We start from the raw sequence: 18,216 nt of genomic DNA on the forward strand, positions 1-18,216 counted from the left end.
GTCCCAGCATCTTCTGGAAATGGATGGACTTAGGCCAGTCGTCTGTAGGCCTCTGGCCTCCCGCCTCTGCTCTGCGATAGCCTTACACCACTTTTTTTCAAGCCACTTTTTAGTCTTTCCAAAGGTGACATTTTATTTGGTGGTTGGAATTTCCTGGTCACCAAGAGAAGTGCAGATTAGAAATGGACAGTCCTCATTTGGGAAGGCTTCCTGGAGGTGGTAGCCTCAAGTTCTGGTAAATAAACATCGAAGGGAAAACAGACCAGGATGGCGGAGAGAAGGAGGAAGAGGAATGATACTTGGCTAAAGCTGGTACTGTGACACCAGCTGAGGGGCACAGGGAGGCAGGGCAAAGGCTTTGGTCAGAATGGGTCCAGGTCTCCCCGGGGGGGTCCCCCGGGAGGGGCTGACCTGTGCCTGAGGGTGCGGTGTGGCATTGACTAGGAGAGCAGAGCCCAGAAGCTGACATCCCTAAAAATCAGACTTAGAAACTGCACAGCAATGGCAAGGCTGTCACAGGCTCCCTCCCTCAAGGCTCTGGCCCCAAGAGAGGGGCCTGCTCAGGTCTTCACCCCGCTAGAGTGGACAGTGCAGCCTGCTCCTAGCCTTGTTGGCTTCCTCTTCCTCCACCCAGCTTTGTTGCAGGTGGGGACAGATGTCCTAGGTAGAGGTGGCTGAAGGTGGGGCCTCAGTGGCGCTTGGCCCCTGGTCCTCCGCTGTGCACCAGGACAGACGGGGTCACGGTGTTAACTGCCGCTCGCCCCTGTCCTGGAGCCAGCCTCCCTGAGCGTGTCCTGCGTTAGGTTAGCTGGGGGAGCACGCAGGATGAAGGGGACTGCTCAGGGGGACAGTGCAGAGAGCTCGGCCACGGTGCTGGAGGGAAGAGCTGTGCCCCCGCGCGCAGGGAGCAGGGAGCCTTCCTTAGGCTCAGGCTGGGCTGAGACGCTGCCCTCTATCAGCTCTGAGTGTGCCGAGTTCCAGAAAGCCCTGTGTGGAGGGCAGGGAGAGGGCTGGAAGGACCACGGGAGATGGAGCCGGCTGGGAAATGCCCTTCGCCTGTGCCACCACGGTCCCTGGCTGGGGAGGAGCCCCCTCCGCACAGACTGCCCGGCTCCTTCTCCTGTACCGGTTGGTCAGCTTCTCCACCCGGCCTGGCTGGCCACACCGCAGCAGCCTGCCTCAGCGAGGGAGTGGAGTGGGCGGGATGGTGCAGGGGTGCCGGTGGGTGTGGCGAGCAGGGGTCACTTCCCCCGCCCAGGTCTTCAGGGCTGGGCCTGCAGCTGGAGCCTTATCCTCTGGCCTGAAGTGGGTCTGGGTAGAGAGGAAGAAGCCTCTCAAGAGGGACAGGGGAGGGGACGGGGTCCTGACTGGGGCAAGGCCAAAGCCCGAGGGGCTGGGACGACACAGACCGTCAGCCACCACAGGGGTCCCCCAGTCCTCTACTGGTAGGGGTTTGGGGAAGGAGGTGTAGGGCCTACCCCTCTCCTTCCTGCCCCTTTCTTTCCTGGTGCCCGCAGGTGATGCAACCGCCCCTCTGCCCGTGGCTACTTGCCAGCCCAGCCAAGAAAGACTTCGCGGCTCCCTACCTTGCAGTCCCTCAGCCCCCAGATTTGTGACCTTTGCCCAGGTATCTTGAAACCCCCAGAACCGCTGCCCCCACTGCACTGGCAGTTCAACCCCTTGCCTTCCACGATAGGAGAGAGAGAGTGTGAGACAGAAGGAGACTGGAGCACTCGGATCCCTGTGGGGGGAGGTGGTTGGCGATGATTTATTAGCCAGACAAGAATCAACAAACAAGTTCTAACATCTGTTCTCGCCAAACCATTCCTCAGACAACAGCAGCATTGGACCAGGGCCCAGACCCAAAGGCTCAGAGGGCCAAGGAAATCGGACTCCGGGAGGAGAAGCCAGGGCAGTGGGGGGCAGCAGGGCCGCCCTAGCACACTTCCTCAGAGGCCTGTGGGTCACCGAGCTGCCGGATTCTCGGGGACTTGGGACAGAACCAGTGTGTGTGTCCCTACTAGGGAGCCAGGTCCACCTTTGCTCCTCGAACTCCAGGCTTCTCTGGGGGGCCCAGACCTGTCCAGAGAACAGGGCCGAGGTGGGATCTGGAGGAGGGAACTGGCACCCAGACCTCCGTGCTGTGGAACTCTGGAAAGTAGCCAGATTTCCTATCTGAGGAAATCTCAGACATTTCCTGTGGAGAGGAGGATGCGGGGTAAGAGACAGAGTGCCAGACAGGGGAAGAGGAAGCCTGGGTTCTAGTCCTCGGCTTGGGCCAACTATCCCCCTCAGGCTTTGTCTCCTTATCTGCACGGCCAGGGACTTGGCCTGGATCAGTAACGGCAAAGGACACACTGCTCCTCTTGCCTCCCTGCCCGTGGCAGACATCACTAATCAATCATGATGCTCTTTTCTGCTGAGTGCGGAGATGACCAGAACATCCTTCCCAGTGCAGGGCTCCAGGCAGCCACGACCAATGGATGGCAGTTGGCATGCAAGATGACACCTTTGCGCCATCTTTGCAGTAGATGACGGCTGAGGTCCTTGCTAGCTCTGATGGCCTATGGTTTGTTCCACACACACTTCCTGAGAAGGGCATCTGGTGTGCAAAGGTCTGTGGGCCTGGTGTTATCCTTCTAGGTTATCCTCCCCCAGCTCAGACTCACCAGGCTATTGAGGAGGCCCCAGGGGAAGCCATGTCTGTCCTTTGTCCTCTGTCCTCTGTCTAGAAAGCTTGTGGGGGAGGGTGTGCCCCCAGCAGGGCAGGGGCTGGTGGGGCACGGGAGGGCCTTGTCCGGTCACAGAGTTCTCAGCGTGCGGTTGCCGGGCACCTGGGTTCTGCGGAGAGAAGGATGATCTGAGGTCACACCCTCTACCCTCTGCCTCTCAGGCCCATCTGTCCCCTCAAGGGCTGTTCTCTGGTCCTAATGGGTGTGGGCCTGCGCAGGGGAGATCTAAACCCCTCACATTCACTCAGCAACCATTTCCTGAGCACCTGCTCTGTGCCAGGCACGGTACTGGGTGTTCTGGGAACAGATGAGTAAGTCTCAGCCCCTGCTCTCAGGCAGCTTGCACTCTGCTGCGGAAGAGGGGAGACAGGTGTCCCAGGGGACCAGTGGCGTGGCGAGTGTGTCGAAAGCACAGTGGATGGCCACTGCGGTCATGTCTGGGAAGTCTGGAGGGGAGGGGAAGGGCAGGCTGGTCTGGAGGATGACTAGAAGGTCACCGGGCAGCGGGAGGCGAGGAGGTGGTCCCCCGCCTCCGCCAGTATGGAGGGCTGCATGGGCCAGGTGGCTGTTGGAGAAAGATCGTTCTGGCTTCCTTGGGGCAGAGTGGATCAGAAGTGGCAAGATTGGTGGTTAGACCAGCTAAGAATCTCTGGGAAAATTCCGATGAGCAATGATGAGGCTGAAACTGGGGAAAGGGACCCACCAGGAATCAGGGCCTATGAGGAGTCGGGGTGGGGAGGGTTCTGGCTTGGATAGTCAGGTGGCTGGGAGATAGAGGAGAGTCCGGGGAGAAGGATGAGATCAGGTTGCTGTGTTGCGTTCAGGAGGCCGTGGGTTGCTGGGGGCTGAGCGGGAGCCTGGAGGGCAGTGGACACGGACGGGTGGGCTGCTGGCTCGTCTCTAGTGCCACAGCAGGGGAGGGGGTGAGGGTACACGCTCAGGGGCTGAGGCAGGCCTGCTGCATCGCAGGGAGGGTGGGGATGGGCCTGTGGAGGGGGCAGAAGCCCAGGGAGAGGCTGGGAGTGGCCAGGAGGTCAAAGGCAGCCCTGGACTGGGACACTGACTTGCACTGATTGGAGGGAGGTGGGAGGGGTGGAAGTGGGAAGGGGGAGTGTGTGGAGGAGAGGCATGCAGGTGCCCCCTCCCCTGAGCTCATCTGAGATGACACCAGGGACTCCAAGTGCTCTTCTCTTCAGGATGGTGGGGCTGTGAAAGGGAGGGTAGGGAGCCAGAGCCGGACAGGCCCAGGTTCCAACCAGGGAGACAGGATGACGGCTGGAGCCAAGATTCATGGCGCAGAACGGGGTATAGGTGGCCCGGACTGGGTGAGAGGGACAGAGACCAAAATGCAGGCTCCGCTGGGGGAGGGCTGAGGTGAAGGCCTCATTGCCTCTGAGAAGTGGAGGGGGTTGACGCAGAGGAGGCCGGGCCCAGTGACTGCAGGGAGAGGGCAGGGAGACACTTCTGGGCCCGGAAAAGGGCCCCTGGCCGACGGAGCCTCTGTCTCCCCCATGCGACCTCAGACCTCGGACCCTCACCCTGAGTCCGGCATCCACTCTGAACACCTTCGCTGCCCTCCCCAGTCCGGCTTTCAGGACGTCCTCCCAGCGGCCCGCCCCCTCCTGCACCCCGTTACCTGGCCCCCCTGGACCGGCCTGGACCTGCACTTGCGCAGGGCGGGATGCCCGAGGACGCAGGGCGGGTCCGCAGGGCCCTGAGGCACCTGCGCCTCTACCTCCGCGTACACGTTGCTGGGGGCTTCCCCGGGGCTGCCCCGCCCCATGGCGTAGAAGGCGATGGGTTCGTCGGGCTCCTGGTAGATGGGGTTGGAGGGCTTGGGGGGCGGGGCCGGGCGGGGCCGCGGGGCCGGGCTCGTGTAGACTTCGGGGGGCAGCTGAGGCTTGGCGGGCACGGGAGGCTTGGGCCTGGGCGGCTGGGGAGACCGGGAAAGAAGGCCCGGCCGGGTAGGAGGGGGCGTCAGAGCCTCGCAGGTGGGGCGGAGGCTGCAGCCCCCGGGGCCCCGCCCACATACCGAGGCCCCTCCCCTCCGGAAGGCCCCGCCCCGCGCTGGACCCGCCTTTTGCCGCACGCCCTTCCCCTCCCTCAGTCCCTCCAGCCCAATACCTCCTTGGGCTCCCCGGTCCCCTCCTTCTGCGTTGGGGTCACGTTCTGCAACTTTCTGACGATCGGGCTATACTGAGGGTGTGGATCCTTGTTTCCAGAGTCTGGCATTTCAGAGCTCAGGGAAAGTCCTGCAGGCTCAGGCGTCTGCTGGGAAAGAGGGATTTGGTACAGGAGGGATGGTGGGGAGGGGGGTGGCCAGTGGGTGGAGGAGGACAGAACAAGCCAGTGCTGGTGGAGGATGTGTGGGGGAGGGGCACAGAAATGTGGGCTGGTGGGGTTCCCTGGGTGAGGAACCGGGAATGGAGATGGCAAGGGGACCAACGGGGGTGGGGGGGAAAGTAGCTCTGTTCGCATGCTGTGTCTAGCCTTGACCTTCATTCCACCTGGAACATTGGCCAGGCCAGGCTCTGTTTGTGCCTGTGTTTGTAAAAATGCAACAAGGCTTCACAAGGCTTTAGCGTAAAAATGTTCAGCATGGGGACAGATCCCCCAGATGGCCATGCCCGTGTTTAGTTCTGCAGGAGCCAGAGGAGTACTTTATGGAGGTTTAAGCTGTAAATTTTAGGGGTGGAGAGACCGCCTCCAGGAGGATGAACCTTACAGTGGGAGGGTCCCTTCCTAGGGCAGCTGGGCTGTAGCTGAGAGTTTAGCTTTCCACAGGCCCCCCGGCTTCTGTTCAGCCCCCAGTTCAGCTGTCCACAGGCCACAGTGCTTTCCTCATGCTCCTCGAGACCCAGCAAGTCCATGTCCACGTCTAGAGGTGTGTGAGCACTGTGGGCTTCATGGATCCACGTCAGAATTCTCTTTCCCTGCCCCTCCTCCCTCCCCTCTCTGCAGTCCCTTTATGACCCCCACCCTGCTGCTGAGACAGCCCCTTAGGAGCCAGCCCCCCCAGGTCTCATGGTGCGCAGGCCCTGCTCCCTCCACTGCCTCGACAACTTGACAGCTGCACACTTCTCTGAGTGCCACTGCCACGACCCCAGCTCAGGCCTCCGAAGTCCTCCCCTGCCTCATCTCGCCCTGCAAGGCAGTCTTCACTCCAAGGCCAGAGTGAGCGGAAGAATTTCCCCTAGCAGTCCTTCGGTGGCTGCCTGTCCTCCAGGGGGATGTCCAGACTCCAGAGGAGTGCAGTGACAAGACCCTTCGAGACCTGGTCGGACAGCCGGCACATGACAGCTCTGCCTCCAGCTCTCCAGGGCAGCGGCTGCCCTCACCTCCAGACTTCCCTGCCCCTGTTCCCACCGCTGGGGAATCTTCGTGTCCTCCATTCCTCACGAAGGTCCACACAACACTTGCCCACAGCACAGTCCCACAGACACGCTTCCTTGAGCTGACTCGGGTCCCCAGGGAGCTCCTCCTGGCCAAGGCTGGTGGTCAGTGCAGGACACTCCCTTCTGTGGGGCATTTTCTTAGCTTGGCTTCCGGAGCACCACGAGCTCCTGGTTTTTCTCCTCTTCCGCTGGCTGATCCTTCTTAATTTTTTTTGTAGGTTTGTCCTCATTTCTGCAAACTCAAAATGCTGGACACTTGGTATTCCTTTCTTTTCCACCAACACTCCCTCCTGAGTGAGATTTCATCCCTCCTGCTTTACAATCAATCCTTCTATATGTTGATGATCTCCGGCCCAGACCTCTGTCCCAGACTCCAGACCCACATACTTCAACTGCCTGCTGGACATCCCCATTTGAAACAAAGATTTGGGGAGGGGGGAGGGCAGAGGGAGAGGGAGAATCTCAGGCAGACTCCCCGCTGAGCATGGAGGCCAATACGGGGCTCGAATTCATGACCCTGAGATCATGACCTGAGATGAAATCAAGAGTCAGACACTTCACTGACTGAGCCACCCAGACACCCCGACATGCCCATTTTTTAGAGTAAACTCTATGCCCAATGTGAGGCTTCGACTCATGACCCCAAGCTGAGTCACATGACCTACCGACTGAGCCAGCCAGGGGACCCTTGACATCCCCATTTGAATATTGACCCGGTATCTCCAACTGTGCATGTGGCACTGAGCCCCTGATCTGCAGCCCACCACCCCCCCGGGTTTGCCCCTCCCCCAGCTTCCCTCGCCTCAGTCAATGGCAGCACCATCTCCGCACACTCCTCACCCAATCCTGCAAAAACTCTGCCAACTCCTCCTTTAGAAGACACCCTGCAAGGCGCCCGGATGGCTCCTTAAGGTGAGCGTCCGACTCTTGGTTTGGGCTCAGGTCATGATCTTGGGGTCGTGGGATGGAACCCCACCCACTCAGGGAGGAGTCCGCTTGTCCCTCTCCACCCCCCCCCCCGCCCCCGGCTCTTGTGCATGAGCTGTCTCTCTCTCTCTCTCTCAAATAAATAAACAAAATCTTAACAAAAAGCCCCACACTCTGCACTCCGCCCCCTGGCCCAGGCTGCTATCGGCTCACCCAAAGTACTGTAGTCACCTCTGTCTGTCCCCTGTGTGCCTCCCTTGCCAGGTCATGTCCCTCCTCAGCATGACGGTCTGGTGCCATCCCCACCTCACTCAGAATAAAGTCCAAAAGCCATATGAGAGTCTACAGGGCCCCCTTCCTTCACCTCTGGTCTCACTTCCTACCTATCCACCCAGGCTACTTCCTGGCTGCTCTCACTCGTCCTCAGACACGTCAGGCAGCCTCCTACCGCAGGGCTTTTGTACCTGCTGTTCCCTTTGCCTAGAACGTTTTTCCTCTAGTTGTCTGCACGGTTCCTTCCCTTCCTTCATCCAGACCGCATTCAAATGTCCCCTTACTGGAGTAGCCTTCCCTGATGTCCCTACATAAAATAGCCCCAACCCTGTCACTCCCTGTCTTCTTAGCATGTGTTTGTCATTACTGGGCACATTATGGATTATGTGTTTATCTGTCTCACGGCATTGCTGTCTCCGCACTAGAATGTAGGCTCCAGGAGGCAGGGTTGTTTTGGTCAGTTGTTTCGGCTGGATTTCCAGTGCCCAGACCACCGCTTGGTGCATGGTGGTCCTCGGAACCGCCTGGCCACCCTCGGGGAGGTACTCCCTGACACGCTGCCCACCATGTGGGCCCAGTGCCACTCACTCCGCATTTCCTCTCTCATCACACTTGATTGCTCTTACTATTCTGTCTTTGCTGCTGGTAAGTGAGCTCTGTGGGTTTGAGGCCCGTCTGTCTTGTCCACGGTTCTATTTCCAGGGCCTGCTGTGTACTCAGTAAATAGTCCTGACCCCGTGTGCCTGCTGTCTTTGTGTGGGTGGGCTGCTTCCTGGAGGACCCATCCCCTGGCATTCATCCCTCTCGAAGGGATTCCTGGGAGCACAGGATGGACAAGGGACCTATGGCTGGGTTGCAGGTTGGGATGAGAAGGCGGCTTCTGCAGCCGGGGTCCCTGGGGCTGGGGGCTGGGCGTACCTGGCGGACGAGAGGCTCTGTGAGCATCTCCCCGTAGGGGCTGAGCGGGCACGCCGTGTAGTGTTGCAGCAGGTCCTGCAGCCTCTCGTGGGCACTGTCCTCGCCCAGCACCATGTGGCGCCCGTCTCGGAGCTGGGCCAGCAGGAAGTGGCGGCAGCGAGTCCGGCTCCTGGAGGGTGCCGTCGGATCAGAGCTGCTCACCGCTCACCGCTCACCGTGCCAGGCCCTCCCTCCCAGCCGGCCCCGCCCCTCTTGTGTCAGGAGCACCCAGCCCACCGGCCCGCCGCTGGGCGTTGCCTAAGCTGTCCCTGCTCCCACCTGTAGGTCAGCACGAAGGTCACAGCGCTCTCACTGAACCGGACCAAGTAGCACCCCTCGGGCTTGGGCTCCAGCAGCCTCTCAGCCTCCCTGTGGGCCATGGAGAAGGCTCTTCCAGCCTGGGGCATGTCCCCTCTCTCAGGCAGACCCCAACCCCCAGCCAGCGGGCTCAAGTGGGGAGGAGGGAGGGAATGGCAGACAGGACGTGGGTCTGCTGTCTCAAGCAGGGTCTGGAGAGCACAGCGGCCAGGGGTCCCACCCAGGAGATCTCCCAGCCCTGCATCTTCCTGCAGCCTCATCCTGGAGGGCTGCCTGGTGGGGGTGCCCTGGAGTGGTAATAGACTTGTAGATTTCCGAAGTCACAGGCTGAACTGGAAGAAGAGAAGCAAAGCTGAGAAATGCAGGAGGGACAGCCTACCAGGGAGACAAGGAAGAGCAGAGGCTGGAGAGGCAGGGAGGCTGGGAGACTGGGGGAAACATGAGACTGGAAGCCTAGAGATAGGAGTGAAGTGGAGGCCCCAGAGCAAGTAGGCTGCAGCCTCTGCAGGGACATGCCTCAGGACAGATGCCTCAGACACGGGCCGGGGAGCCTGCAGGACTCGGGGCTGGGCTTGCAGCCTCCATGCACTGCTGCTGGCCCCGGGGCCCAGGACTTGCCCTACGCCTCTCTGGGCCCCTTTCCGCCACTGTGACTCACCTCCGGGTGATGAAGCCGTGGAACCAGGCGGGGGCTGCCCCGTGCTGCAGGAGCCAGTGGGCCTGGGTCTTCTGGAACCAAGCCCGGGTCTCAGCCTGCAGGGACTGGCCTTCCTCGAGCACCTCCTCAGCTTTCCCAGCATCCTCTGGGCTGGAGGCAGCCCCTGGGGGTTGAGGTGATGCCTGCAATGGGGGAAAGTTCAAGAAGGGGGAAATAGCCCTGATTCATGGGCTTCCTCCTGATGCCAGCCAGCCTCCAGCCCAGGTGCCCATTTTAGGCTATAGCTGCCCAGAATGTGCCTCTCGGGGTCCAGCTTAAAACCCCTCCTTCAGTTCCACCTGCTTTGGTTTCCAGGGAATTTCTGTCCACTTCACTCTGGGCCTGAAGGCCTTTAACCCAGTCACAGTGAGCTCTTAACCTGAGCTTACACGAGGGTGAGGCCTTCAGAAGGACAGGAAATCATTCCCTGGCCTGCAGGCCGAGGCCCATGATGGTGCCTATCAGCCCAGAAGACAGAATGAGGGAGGGCTCACCCTCCCCTGGGAGGGGCTGGGCTGGATCATGGGGAGGACTTCCTAACGGCCCGCTGGGTGAGAGGGGCTGAGGCCCGGATGCGCTGGGCAGGTGAACACCACGGACAGAGGTGCAGATGCCTGCTTCTGGGACTCTGTACCCTGTACCCTGGTCACCCGCAGACTCGGCCCCAGCGTCCGAGGGACAGTGAGGGGACACTATAGCGTGAGGGAGATGCTCCCCATCTCCCCACCCCACCCCCCGGTGCCCTAGCCCTGGTGGCAGCCCCAGATCAATCCTGCTTTCTCCCTGTTGGTCTTTGTCCATCTGCAAATCCTCACCGGTGGGGGGATGGGAGCCAAGGTGGATGCTGTGCCAGCCGGGGTCCCACTCACAGCAGCGTGGACGGCTGGGACCCTGGGGCCGAGCGGGGCCTCCTCAGCCTTCAGGGCCTGGAGTCTGGGCCCCTGAAGCAAGCCCACGTCCTGGCAGCTCCTGTGGGACAGTTCCACGGGCTGGAAGGTGCTGAAGGTAGGCGCAGGGGCTTTGCCGCTTCCTGTTAGCACAAAGAGGACAGCTGGGGTTTCTTGGGACGGACTGCCTCTCCCCCAGCCTCCCAGGGGCCTCTCGTGCTTCTGACCAGGGACCTAGAGGACAGGGACAGTCACCAGAGGAGAAATGCAGGGAGGGCCACAGGGGGTCTCTCAAGGGGGAGGAGTAAGGAGCCCAGGAGTCCCTGGCTGGCCAGGGAGACGGGTGTGGGGGAGCAGAGATGCCCACGGTGAGGGGTGCGGGGTACGGGCGGTGGCGTGACCTCTCTCTGTGGCCAAGATCCTCTGCCCCCCGGGCCTCGTCGTCCTGCTCCCTCCTCTCTGAGAAGCACTCAGCAGACCCAGCCACCTATGCCCCCAGGGCGGAGTGGACTGGCGCCGGAGAAGGAGAAGGAGCCGTGGGCACCCTGCCAGTCGGCTGTGCCAGCTCTGGCTCGGGGCGGGGCCCTTCACCCCTGAAGTGGGAGCTCAGGCCTGGAGACGGCAGGGGTCGTGGGGGTCTGGATGTCCCTCCACCCACAGTCTCCGACCTCACACTTACCTTGGAGGCATATCTGGGCCAGGGGGAACTCCATGGGGCCCGGCCTGGGAACGGAGCCCCCACAGCAGGGTGTGTGTCTGTGCTCTGGAAAGATGTGCACACTCAGCAACTCATCTCTCTCACCCCGGGCCCCGAGGGCAGGAAATGTCGCCTTACCCACAGCCCTAGCCCTGGCAGAGGACCCGCGTCATGGAAAGCCGTAAGACACTTGTCCCTCCCCCGGAAGCCAGACCGCTGCAGGTGGTGGTGGGTATTTGTGTCATTCTGCGCTCAGGCTTTGGGAAGTCCTGACTGCCATCTGACTTCAATCCCTCCTGTTTCTCCCTCCAATCCTTCACTCCAGACCAGGACTCCCTTTTCTCCCTCTGCCTCCCTCCCTGTCTCTCCCTCAGCTTCGGTTCTGAGCAGTAGCAATGGGGATGTCAGCCTCAAAAGGATAAGCCCTAATAAGGGACTGGGCTTTGGGCTCCTGGGAGATTCCTACACAGGATTATGCTCTTAGGATACATGAGGAGTGAAGGGGGCAGGGTTGCAACAGGAAGGATGTGGGGCAGACCTCTGGAAGACTTTTTGAATTCATAGGAAATCTGTGAGATAAAGGGGTGGGAGGGAGGGGGCCTGGCTTCCCCTTCCAGCAGATAACGAAGCTGGGTTAGGGCAAAACCCAGCAATCCTGGGGGAAGGAGGGACAGTCCTGGGGGAGCAGGTGCTGATCAGAAGCAGCATTAGTAGCAGTAATTGTAACATCGATGCTGACTTCTTAAAGTCGCGGTGTGCTTATACTTCCTGCCACACCAGAGACCAATCCCATTGCTGTCTCATTTGATGCTCTCCAGTAAAGGGACAGGGAACATTACCCCCATTTCCCAGAAGGGTACACTGAAGCTCAGAGAAGTTATGTGCCCTGGCCAGGTGTTCCAGCGTCTCAGAAGTTGAAATTAGAAACTAGATCTTCCTTTACTAATTTCACCATGATTTATGCCAACGGTCCAGGACTAAGTGCCAGGCACTATTCTTGGTGCCAAGAACCCAGAGAGCAAAAGGATCTTGCCTCAAGGTGTCAGGTGGGGGAGCCGGGCCTGCCAACAGATGCTCCCCGTGAGGACGCGGTGGTGAGGGCTGGCGCTGCGGGAGCCCGGCTGGCCTGGTGCGCATGCGTGCGTGGGGCGCTGGGACCTCAGAGGAGGGTGAGCGGAGTCATGGAGGGAGAGTAGGGTGGAAGAAGGTGGGCAGAGGCGTTTCTAGAAGTGGCACTAGCATTGCAAATGCGTGTACGAGGGAATGGGCACGGCGTGCGGGCAGGTGCAGGGGAGTGTGTGGTCGGGGCTGGGCTGGCTTCGGGGCTGCCGCGTTGGTTCCTGGAGCTTGGTTGTCTGCTGCCCTGTGCCCAGGAAGGAGCCTGGACGCCTGGCTTACAGCCCGAAGAGCTACTTGCCCACCAGCTCCGGGCAGGGGAGTGCTTTCCGGCCCAGACCCCAGGGCCTCACCTCCCCCAGCTGCCTGCTCCCTCCTCCTGAAACACTGTGGCCTTAACCAGCTCCCAGACCCCAGGGGTTGGCGATGAGACTGAGAGGTGCCCTGGACATCTTCCCCAGACCCCTCCCTGTACTGTGATGGCCCATCGGAGGCCGGTTCTCCGCTCCGAGCTGCCGCGTGGCTGGCTCTGCTCAGCACAGCCCCATCCTGGAAACCCTGCCCGCCACTCTGATGCGCTTTGCGACAATTGCAACAGAAGCATTTTTCACCTTTCAAATGGAGTCCCTCCCACGCTCTTTGTCTGGAGGCCTGGGCCCAGGCAGGTGCAGGGATCTCTGAGACCCAGGTACAGCTCACCCTCCCACCGCAGCTCTGTCCCAGTGCAGACCGGCTCTCTCGTCGGATGGAGGGTGTTGGGAGAGGCTTAGTCTCTCTGAGGCTGTGACTTTCTGTCCCCTTTACCTGTGTGTTCGTCCCCCTCTACCCTCGTGCCAGGGTCAGCCTGGGCAATCGCTCCATCCCTCCAAGCTTCAGGCGCCCCATCTGGGAACTGGGGCGAGAACACCTCTCTGGAGGGGTGGCTGTGGGATCCCCCCAGTAAGCAGGTGCTGAGCCCGCAGAGGGTCTGTCTGACACAGAGGAGTGGCTCAAGGGCGGCTTCCCGTCTTTCCTGCCAGCTCCTGGCACTGTGAGGGGCCCCGTCAAGCACTGTCCCCTTCTGCTGGGGCAAAGTCAGGCTGCAGGCCTCCCCTCTGGCTGGGCTTGTGGAGGCTGGGGTCTGGGAGCCCCTCAGCCCTGCACGCCGCTGGGCAGAGATCAAGATGGTTTGTATGGTGCCCCCCGCCCCCTGCCCCAGGCCGCTTTCTCTGAGGCCCCACATGTATTAGTCTGAGCTGTCGTAATGAAATACCACAGACTGGGGGGCATAAACGACAGAAGTTGATTTTCTCACTGTTCTGGAGTCTGGAATTCCAAGGTCAAGGTGCCAGCAGGGTTGGTTTCTGGTGAGAACTCTCTTCCTGGCCTGCAGATGGCTGCCTCCTTGCTGTGTCCTCACACGGCCCGTCCTCTGCACACGTGCAGGGCAGCTGGGGGACTCTCCCCGGTGTCTCTCCCTCTCCTCACAGGGACGCCCATCCTAGCCAATCGGGACCCCACCCTGATGACCCCTTTTAACCGTAATTACTTCTTTAAAGGCCCTACCTCCCCATATAGTAGCAGCGGGGGTTAGGGCTTCAATATACGAGTTTTGAGGGGACGGGATACCGTCCACACACCGAATGTCAAAGCCCGTCCTCTCCCCGCGAGGAGCTGGCATCCTAAGGCGGGCAGATACTACTCGGCAATTCAAAGCCGTCATGCCCAGAGCCATGTTCATCCTCCAGGGCCTCAGGGGACAGAGCTGCCTTCTGACAGGGGTGACAGGGCGTGGAGGCCAAGAGGCGAGGGCAGGGGCGCCTGGGTGGCGCAGTTGTTGAGCGTCTGCCTTCGGCTCAGGGCGTGATCCCGGCGTTCTGGGATCGAGCCCCACATCAGGCTCCTCTGCTAGGAGCCTGCTTCTTCCTGTCCCACTCCCCCTGCTTGTGTTCCCTCTCTCGCTGGCTGTCTCTCTCTCTGTCAAATAAATAAATAAACTCTTTAAAAAAAAAAGAGAGAGGAGGGCAGTTTCAGGGGGCATGCGGCTTGGGCTGTGCTGAGAAGGCGTGGGTGAATGTCCTACTGCCCAAAGCCGTCTGTGGATCTGGTGCAGGCCCATCGAGATTCCAGTGGCACTTTTCACAGAAGTAGAACGAACAATTCTAAAATGTGTACGGGATCACAAAGACTCCGAGTTGCCAAGACAATCTTGAGAAAGAACAAAGCTGCAGGCATCATGCTTCCTGATTTCAAACTGTATCATGAAACTGCCGTGATCAGAGCAGAATGGTGCTGGTCTGGCACAGACGCCCAGCTCCAGGGGCAGAAGAGCGAGGCTGGAGGTAACCCGAGCACTTACGGCCAATCAGTGTATGACCAAGGAGCCAAGATACGCACGGGGTGGGGGGGCGGTCCCGTCAATAAGTGATGTTGGGATACTGGACAGAATGAGACTGGACCCCGATCTAATGCCATCAACAAAAATTAACCCAAAATGGGTTAAAGAGGGGCGCCTGGGGGGCTCAGTCGATGAAGTGTCTGACTTCGGCTCAGGTCATGATCCCAGAGTCGTGGGATCGAGTTCCGCATCGGGCTCCCTGCTCTGAGGGGAGTCTGCTTCTCCCTCTGCCCCTCACCCCTGCTCGTGTGCTCTGTCTCTCTCTCAAATAAATAAATAAAATCTTTAAAAAAATGGATTAAAGACCTGAGATTAAAAGCATAGGACTTGAAACCATGTAACTCCTAGAAAACTGAAGTGCTAAGCTCCTTGACATCAGTCTTGGGGATAGCTTTACGGGCTTCACCCCCAAAACAGAGGCAACAACAGCAAAACCAACCACGTGGGACTCAGCGAACTAAAAAGCTTCTGCACAGCAGGAAACCACCAACAAAATGAAGAGGTAGCCTACTGGATGGGAGAAAATATTTGCAAATCCTATCTCTGCTAAGGGATTAAGATAAAAAATATATAAAGAACTCCTAACACTCTACAGCAAATAGCCAAGCAATCTGATTAAAACATGGGCCGAGGATCTGGATGGATATTTTCCCGAAGACAGACAGACAGTCAGCAGCGTCCGTGGAAAGCTTGCTCCGCGCTGGAGCCCGTGAGATAAGTAAGACCGAGGGCGGGGGAGATACACAGGCAAACCAACTCCTGTGATTGGGAATGATAGGTATAGGGGCGCCTGAGTGGCGCAGTCGTTAAGCGTCTGCCTTTGTAAGGGCGTGATCCTGGAGTCCTGGGATCGAGCCCCACATCGGGCTCCTCTGCTGGGAGCCTGCTTCTTCCTCTCCCACTCCCCCTGCTTGTGTTCCCTCTCTCACTGGCTGTCTCTATCTCTGTCAAATAAGTCAATAAATAAAATCTTAAAAAAAAAAAAAGAATGATAGGAATTAACTAGAAGCCGGGGTGGGGGGGTGGGGAGTGGGCCACTCTGCCTGTAGCCAGGTTTCACGAGGCCAAGAAAACTTTCAGAGAGGAGGTGGTCACTGAGGGAGTGGGTTTACGGGTGAACAGGTGATCTTCAGGATAAAGTAGCAGGGATGGGTAGAGGAGGGTGGAGGGGGAAGTGGTTGAGGATGTGGGGCCCTAAGCCCCTGAGTCCTCTGGACATGAGTGAGCGGGAAGGGTAGGGAGCCCCGGGGGACCAAGTGGAGGGGTGCTAGCTGGGGCGCTTTGTCTTTGGCTACTGGGCACTGTGGAGCCATGGGGGGCTCCCAGCCGGGGAGCGGTGAGGTGGGACAGGTCCTTGCTCAGCCCGTGGCAGCTGTCCTGGGGCGCTTGACCAGCACTGTGCGCCCCTCGAGGGCAGGGCGCGGCCTCTGCTCATTGCTGTGAGTCCTCCACCCACGGCAGGACCGACTCTCCCCGGCCCGTGGATTCCGCGTGTGCTTAAGGGCGTTTGACGCTGGGGCCAGACGGTTGTACCAGACACCTTCCTGCCCCTAAGGACCTCCTCGCAGCCCTCCCCAGGGTCCCCCAGCGCAGGGCGGGCCACCTGGTCCACAGCGAGTCGTGGCGGGGACACGCGACGATGGCTTCGGGCTTTGAATCCCAGCTCTGCCATTTATTAGTTACGGGACTTTGGGCAAATCATTTCACTTCCTCGGGCCTCAGTGTCCCGATCTGCCCAACGACAGGCGTAGTATGAAGCCTGTCACATTGTTCCCTGTGCGAGAGCGCGGACCGCGTGTAGACCTGTAGTAGGTGCTCAGTGCCTTTTAGGAACGACAGACAACCACAGGAGATGATAGCCACCAGGGGAGCCGCTCACTCACCTCTGGCCTCCCAGCCCCCACCCCTGCTTGTTTACTTGGTCGCTGCAGTCCGGGCTTCAGCTGCAAACCGCATTTCACAGACTTCTGTGCTAGCGGGTCTCTGTTAGTTTCTGCCGATGGGGAGGTCCACTGGGGGGGGGGGGCAGGGGACCGGCTTCTTCCTGTTTGCTTGCTTTCCATGTTCCTCCAGCTCCAGCTGGACAGCACGGCTGCGCCCAGAGCTGGACCCCACCTCTGAGTTTCTAGACCTTGACAAGCCCCACCTCACCTGCTCCTTCTCACAGCCTGGAGGTGGGAGCGTCTTCCTGCGGTATCGGGGTTACTTAGTGTGTTCCCTTTTGGCTTCCGGCCTCCCATACCAGTGAGGTCAACCCCTTATCTTCAGCACTGCTTGTGGAAATACAGAGTTTTTTTTTCCCGAGGCCACCCCTGATGGCAGCGCCCTGGTAGGCTGGCCGCAGGTGCGGAGTGCGCCGCGGATGGTGCCAGGACCAGAAAGGGCGTGAAGAAGAGCTCAGCCCACAGGTGGGGCCAGGGGATGGGTCACACGTGGAGGCAAGTCCCAGGGGCACGCTGGTGGGAAGAGTCCAGACCGATCGAAAAGTGGGGTTTGTACTGGGTTTGGCGGGTCAGGATGCTGGAAAAGCAGGTTGCAGCGAGACGTGGAAGGCTTCCATGCAGGGCAGATGAAATGTAGAGAGGAAGATGGGGACCCTAGGATGGGATGGCAGGGACAGTTGCTCTCAGCCCTTGGCAGGGTGAGGGTGGAAGAGGTTAGACCTCCAGGAACTGGCTGTGTGAGGTTGGGCAGGTCCTCTGGCCCCTCAGATCATTGATGCCATCCTCTCTTTTAAACACACACACACACACACACACACACACACACACACACACACACACTCTTGCTCTCTCTCTCTCTTTTCGAAATAGAAAGTTCTTTGCCAGTGTGAGGACTTAATGGTGTTAGATGCTATTCTGAGTAAGTGAGAGGGGAAGGAGTTCCCCCCCTCCCCCGCCACTGAGGGTATTTCCAAACTGGGAAAGAGAGGAGGTCGGGAGCCCAGTGGGGAAGAAGGTGCGGGGGGGCCCCAAGGGGTGTGTTGGCCCACACTCGGCCTGGGAGGAGAGGGTGGGCAGGGCGTGGGAAGCCACGGGAGAGGAAGTCACAGTGGGTCTCCCTGGTGAAGAAGCATGGGAAACCAGGTGGGGGAGGTCCTGTCGGGTTGAGGGGGGAAGGTGCCCTCACTTTTTGTGGCCCCAAAGTCACTGCGAGCGGAGAGCTGTTGGCGCAGAGTTGCCCAGCGTCTCTGAGAAGTGCTGCTTTCTCCATCTCCTGCCATTTTATATCTTTCCAGGTAGAAGACGTCAGGGGGCTAGAGAAGCATGCCATCATCCTAAATTCATGAAGCGGACCTCGGCCCCGCCCAGACCATGGAGGAAACAATGTTCGTGGAGAATATGTATGGCTCAGACGTCGTGGCGCCCGAGCAAGTAGAGAGAGGGTGAACCGGGCCGCAGGTCCGACCTCACCCATCCCGAGCCTCGGACCTCAGACCCCTGCACCGGGAGACTCCTCTTAAAAGGAAACTGCTTGTTTTTCACTATGTACGTGATGTATGTTCTTTAACAAACACACGGAGAAGATACAGATAAGCAAAAAGAAGACCTGCCCTCCACGACCCCATCTCCCAGCTGGATATTGGCACTTCCAGGTGTTTTCTGGGTTGGTACACGGAAATGCAAGACACGGCATTCGCACAATTTGTCACCTGGGCTTTTCACTCTGTAGCTCCTCGTGGCCACCCTTCCGTGGCACTAAATGTGCTTCTGCAGCGGCTTTCAAACGATACCGCGATGGGACAACAGTGGCCATTGGTGTAGGGCTCTCCAGCTCACCGGGCGCTTGGCGTTCGTGATTTGGTTTCAGCCCTCGACCCTCCTTCCCTGGGGGCTCTCC

General features: G+C 59.5%; 1 protein-coding gene across 2 annotated transcripts; it reads right to left on the bottom strand.

Moving 5' to 3' along the window:
• Positions 1–1,743: 1,743 nt before the first annotated feature.
• Positions 1,744–10,980, bottom strand: SH2D2A (SH2 domain containing 2A). 2 transcript variants are annotated; one of them, XM_045784194.2, is made up of 9 exons: positions 10,866–10,980; positions 10,115–10,329; positions 9,261–9,442; positions 8,564–8,653; positions 8,246–8,414; positions 4,857–5,000; positions 4,369–4,665; positions 2,670–2,841; positions 1,744–2,197 (listed from the first exon to the last, which is right to left on the bottom strand). In XM_045784194.2, exons 1-8 carry the CDS (start codon positions 10,897–10,899, stop codon positions 2,674–2,676), a joined length of 1,299 nt encoding a protein of 432 aa, XP_045640150.1. In that variant the 5' UTR covers positions 10,900–10,980; the 3' UTR covers positions 1,744–2,197; positions 2,670–2,673. The 2 variants fall into 2 exon arrangements, with proteins under 2 accessions (XP_045640150.1, XP_045640149.1); XM_045784193.2 differs by having other exon boundaries at positions 1,744–2,841.
• Between the last annotated feature and the right edge of the window lie 7,236 nt (positions 10,981–18,216).

Source organism: Ursus americanus, chromosome 2 (genome assembly GCF_024610735.1).
Source record: "Ursus americanus isolate L20-20 chromosome 2, mUrsAme1.1.p, whole genome shotgun sequence".
NCBI classification, from domain to species: Eukaryota; Metazoa; Chordata; class Mammalia; order Carnivora; family Ursidae; genus Ursus; species Ursus americanus.

Excerpts from the sequence above, each read along its gene's own strand:
- SH2D2A (XM_045784194.2), bottom strand. The coding sequence starts at position 10,899 with ATGGAGTTCCCCCTGGCCCAGATATGCCTCCAAG. Across the intron at positions 10,330-10,865 it reads GGCCCAGATATGCCTCCAAG|GAAGCGGCAAAGCCCCTGCG; the intron begins GTAAGTGTGAGG and ends TTGTGCTAACAG. Across the intron at positions 4,666-4,856 it reads GGACCGGGGAGCCCAAGGAG|CCGCCCAGGCCCAAGCCTCC; the intron begins GTATTGGGCTGG and ends CGGTCTCCCCAG.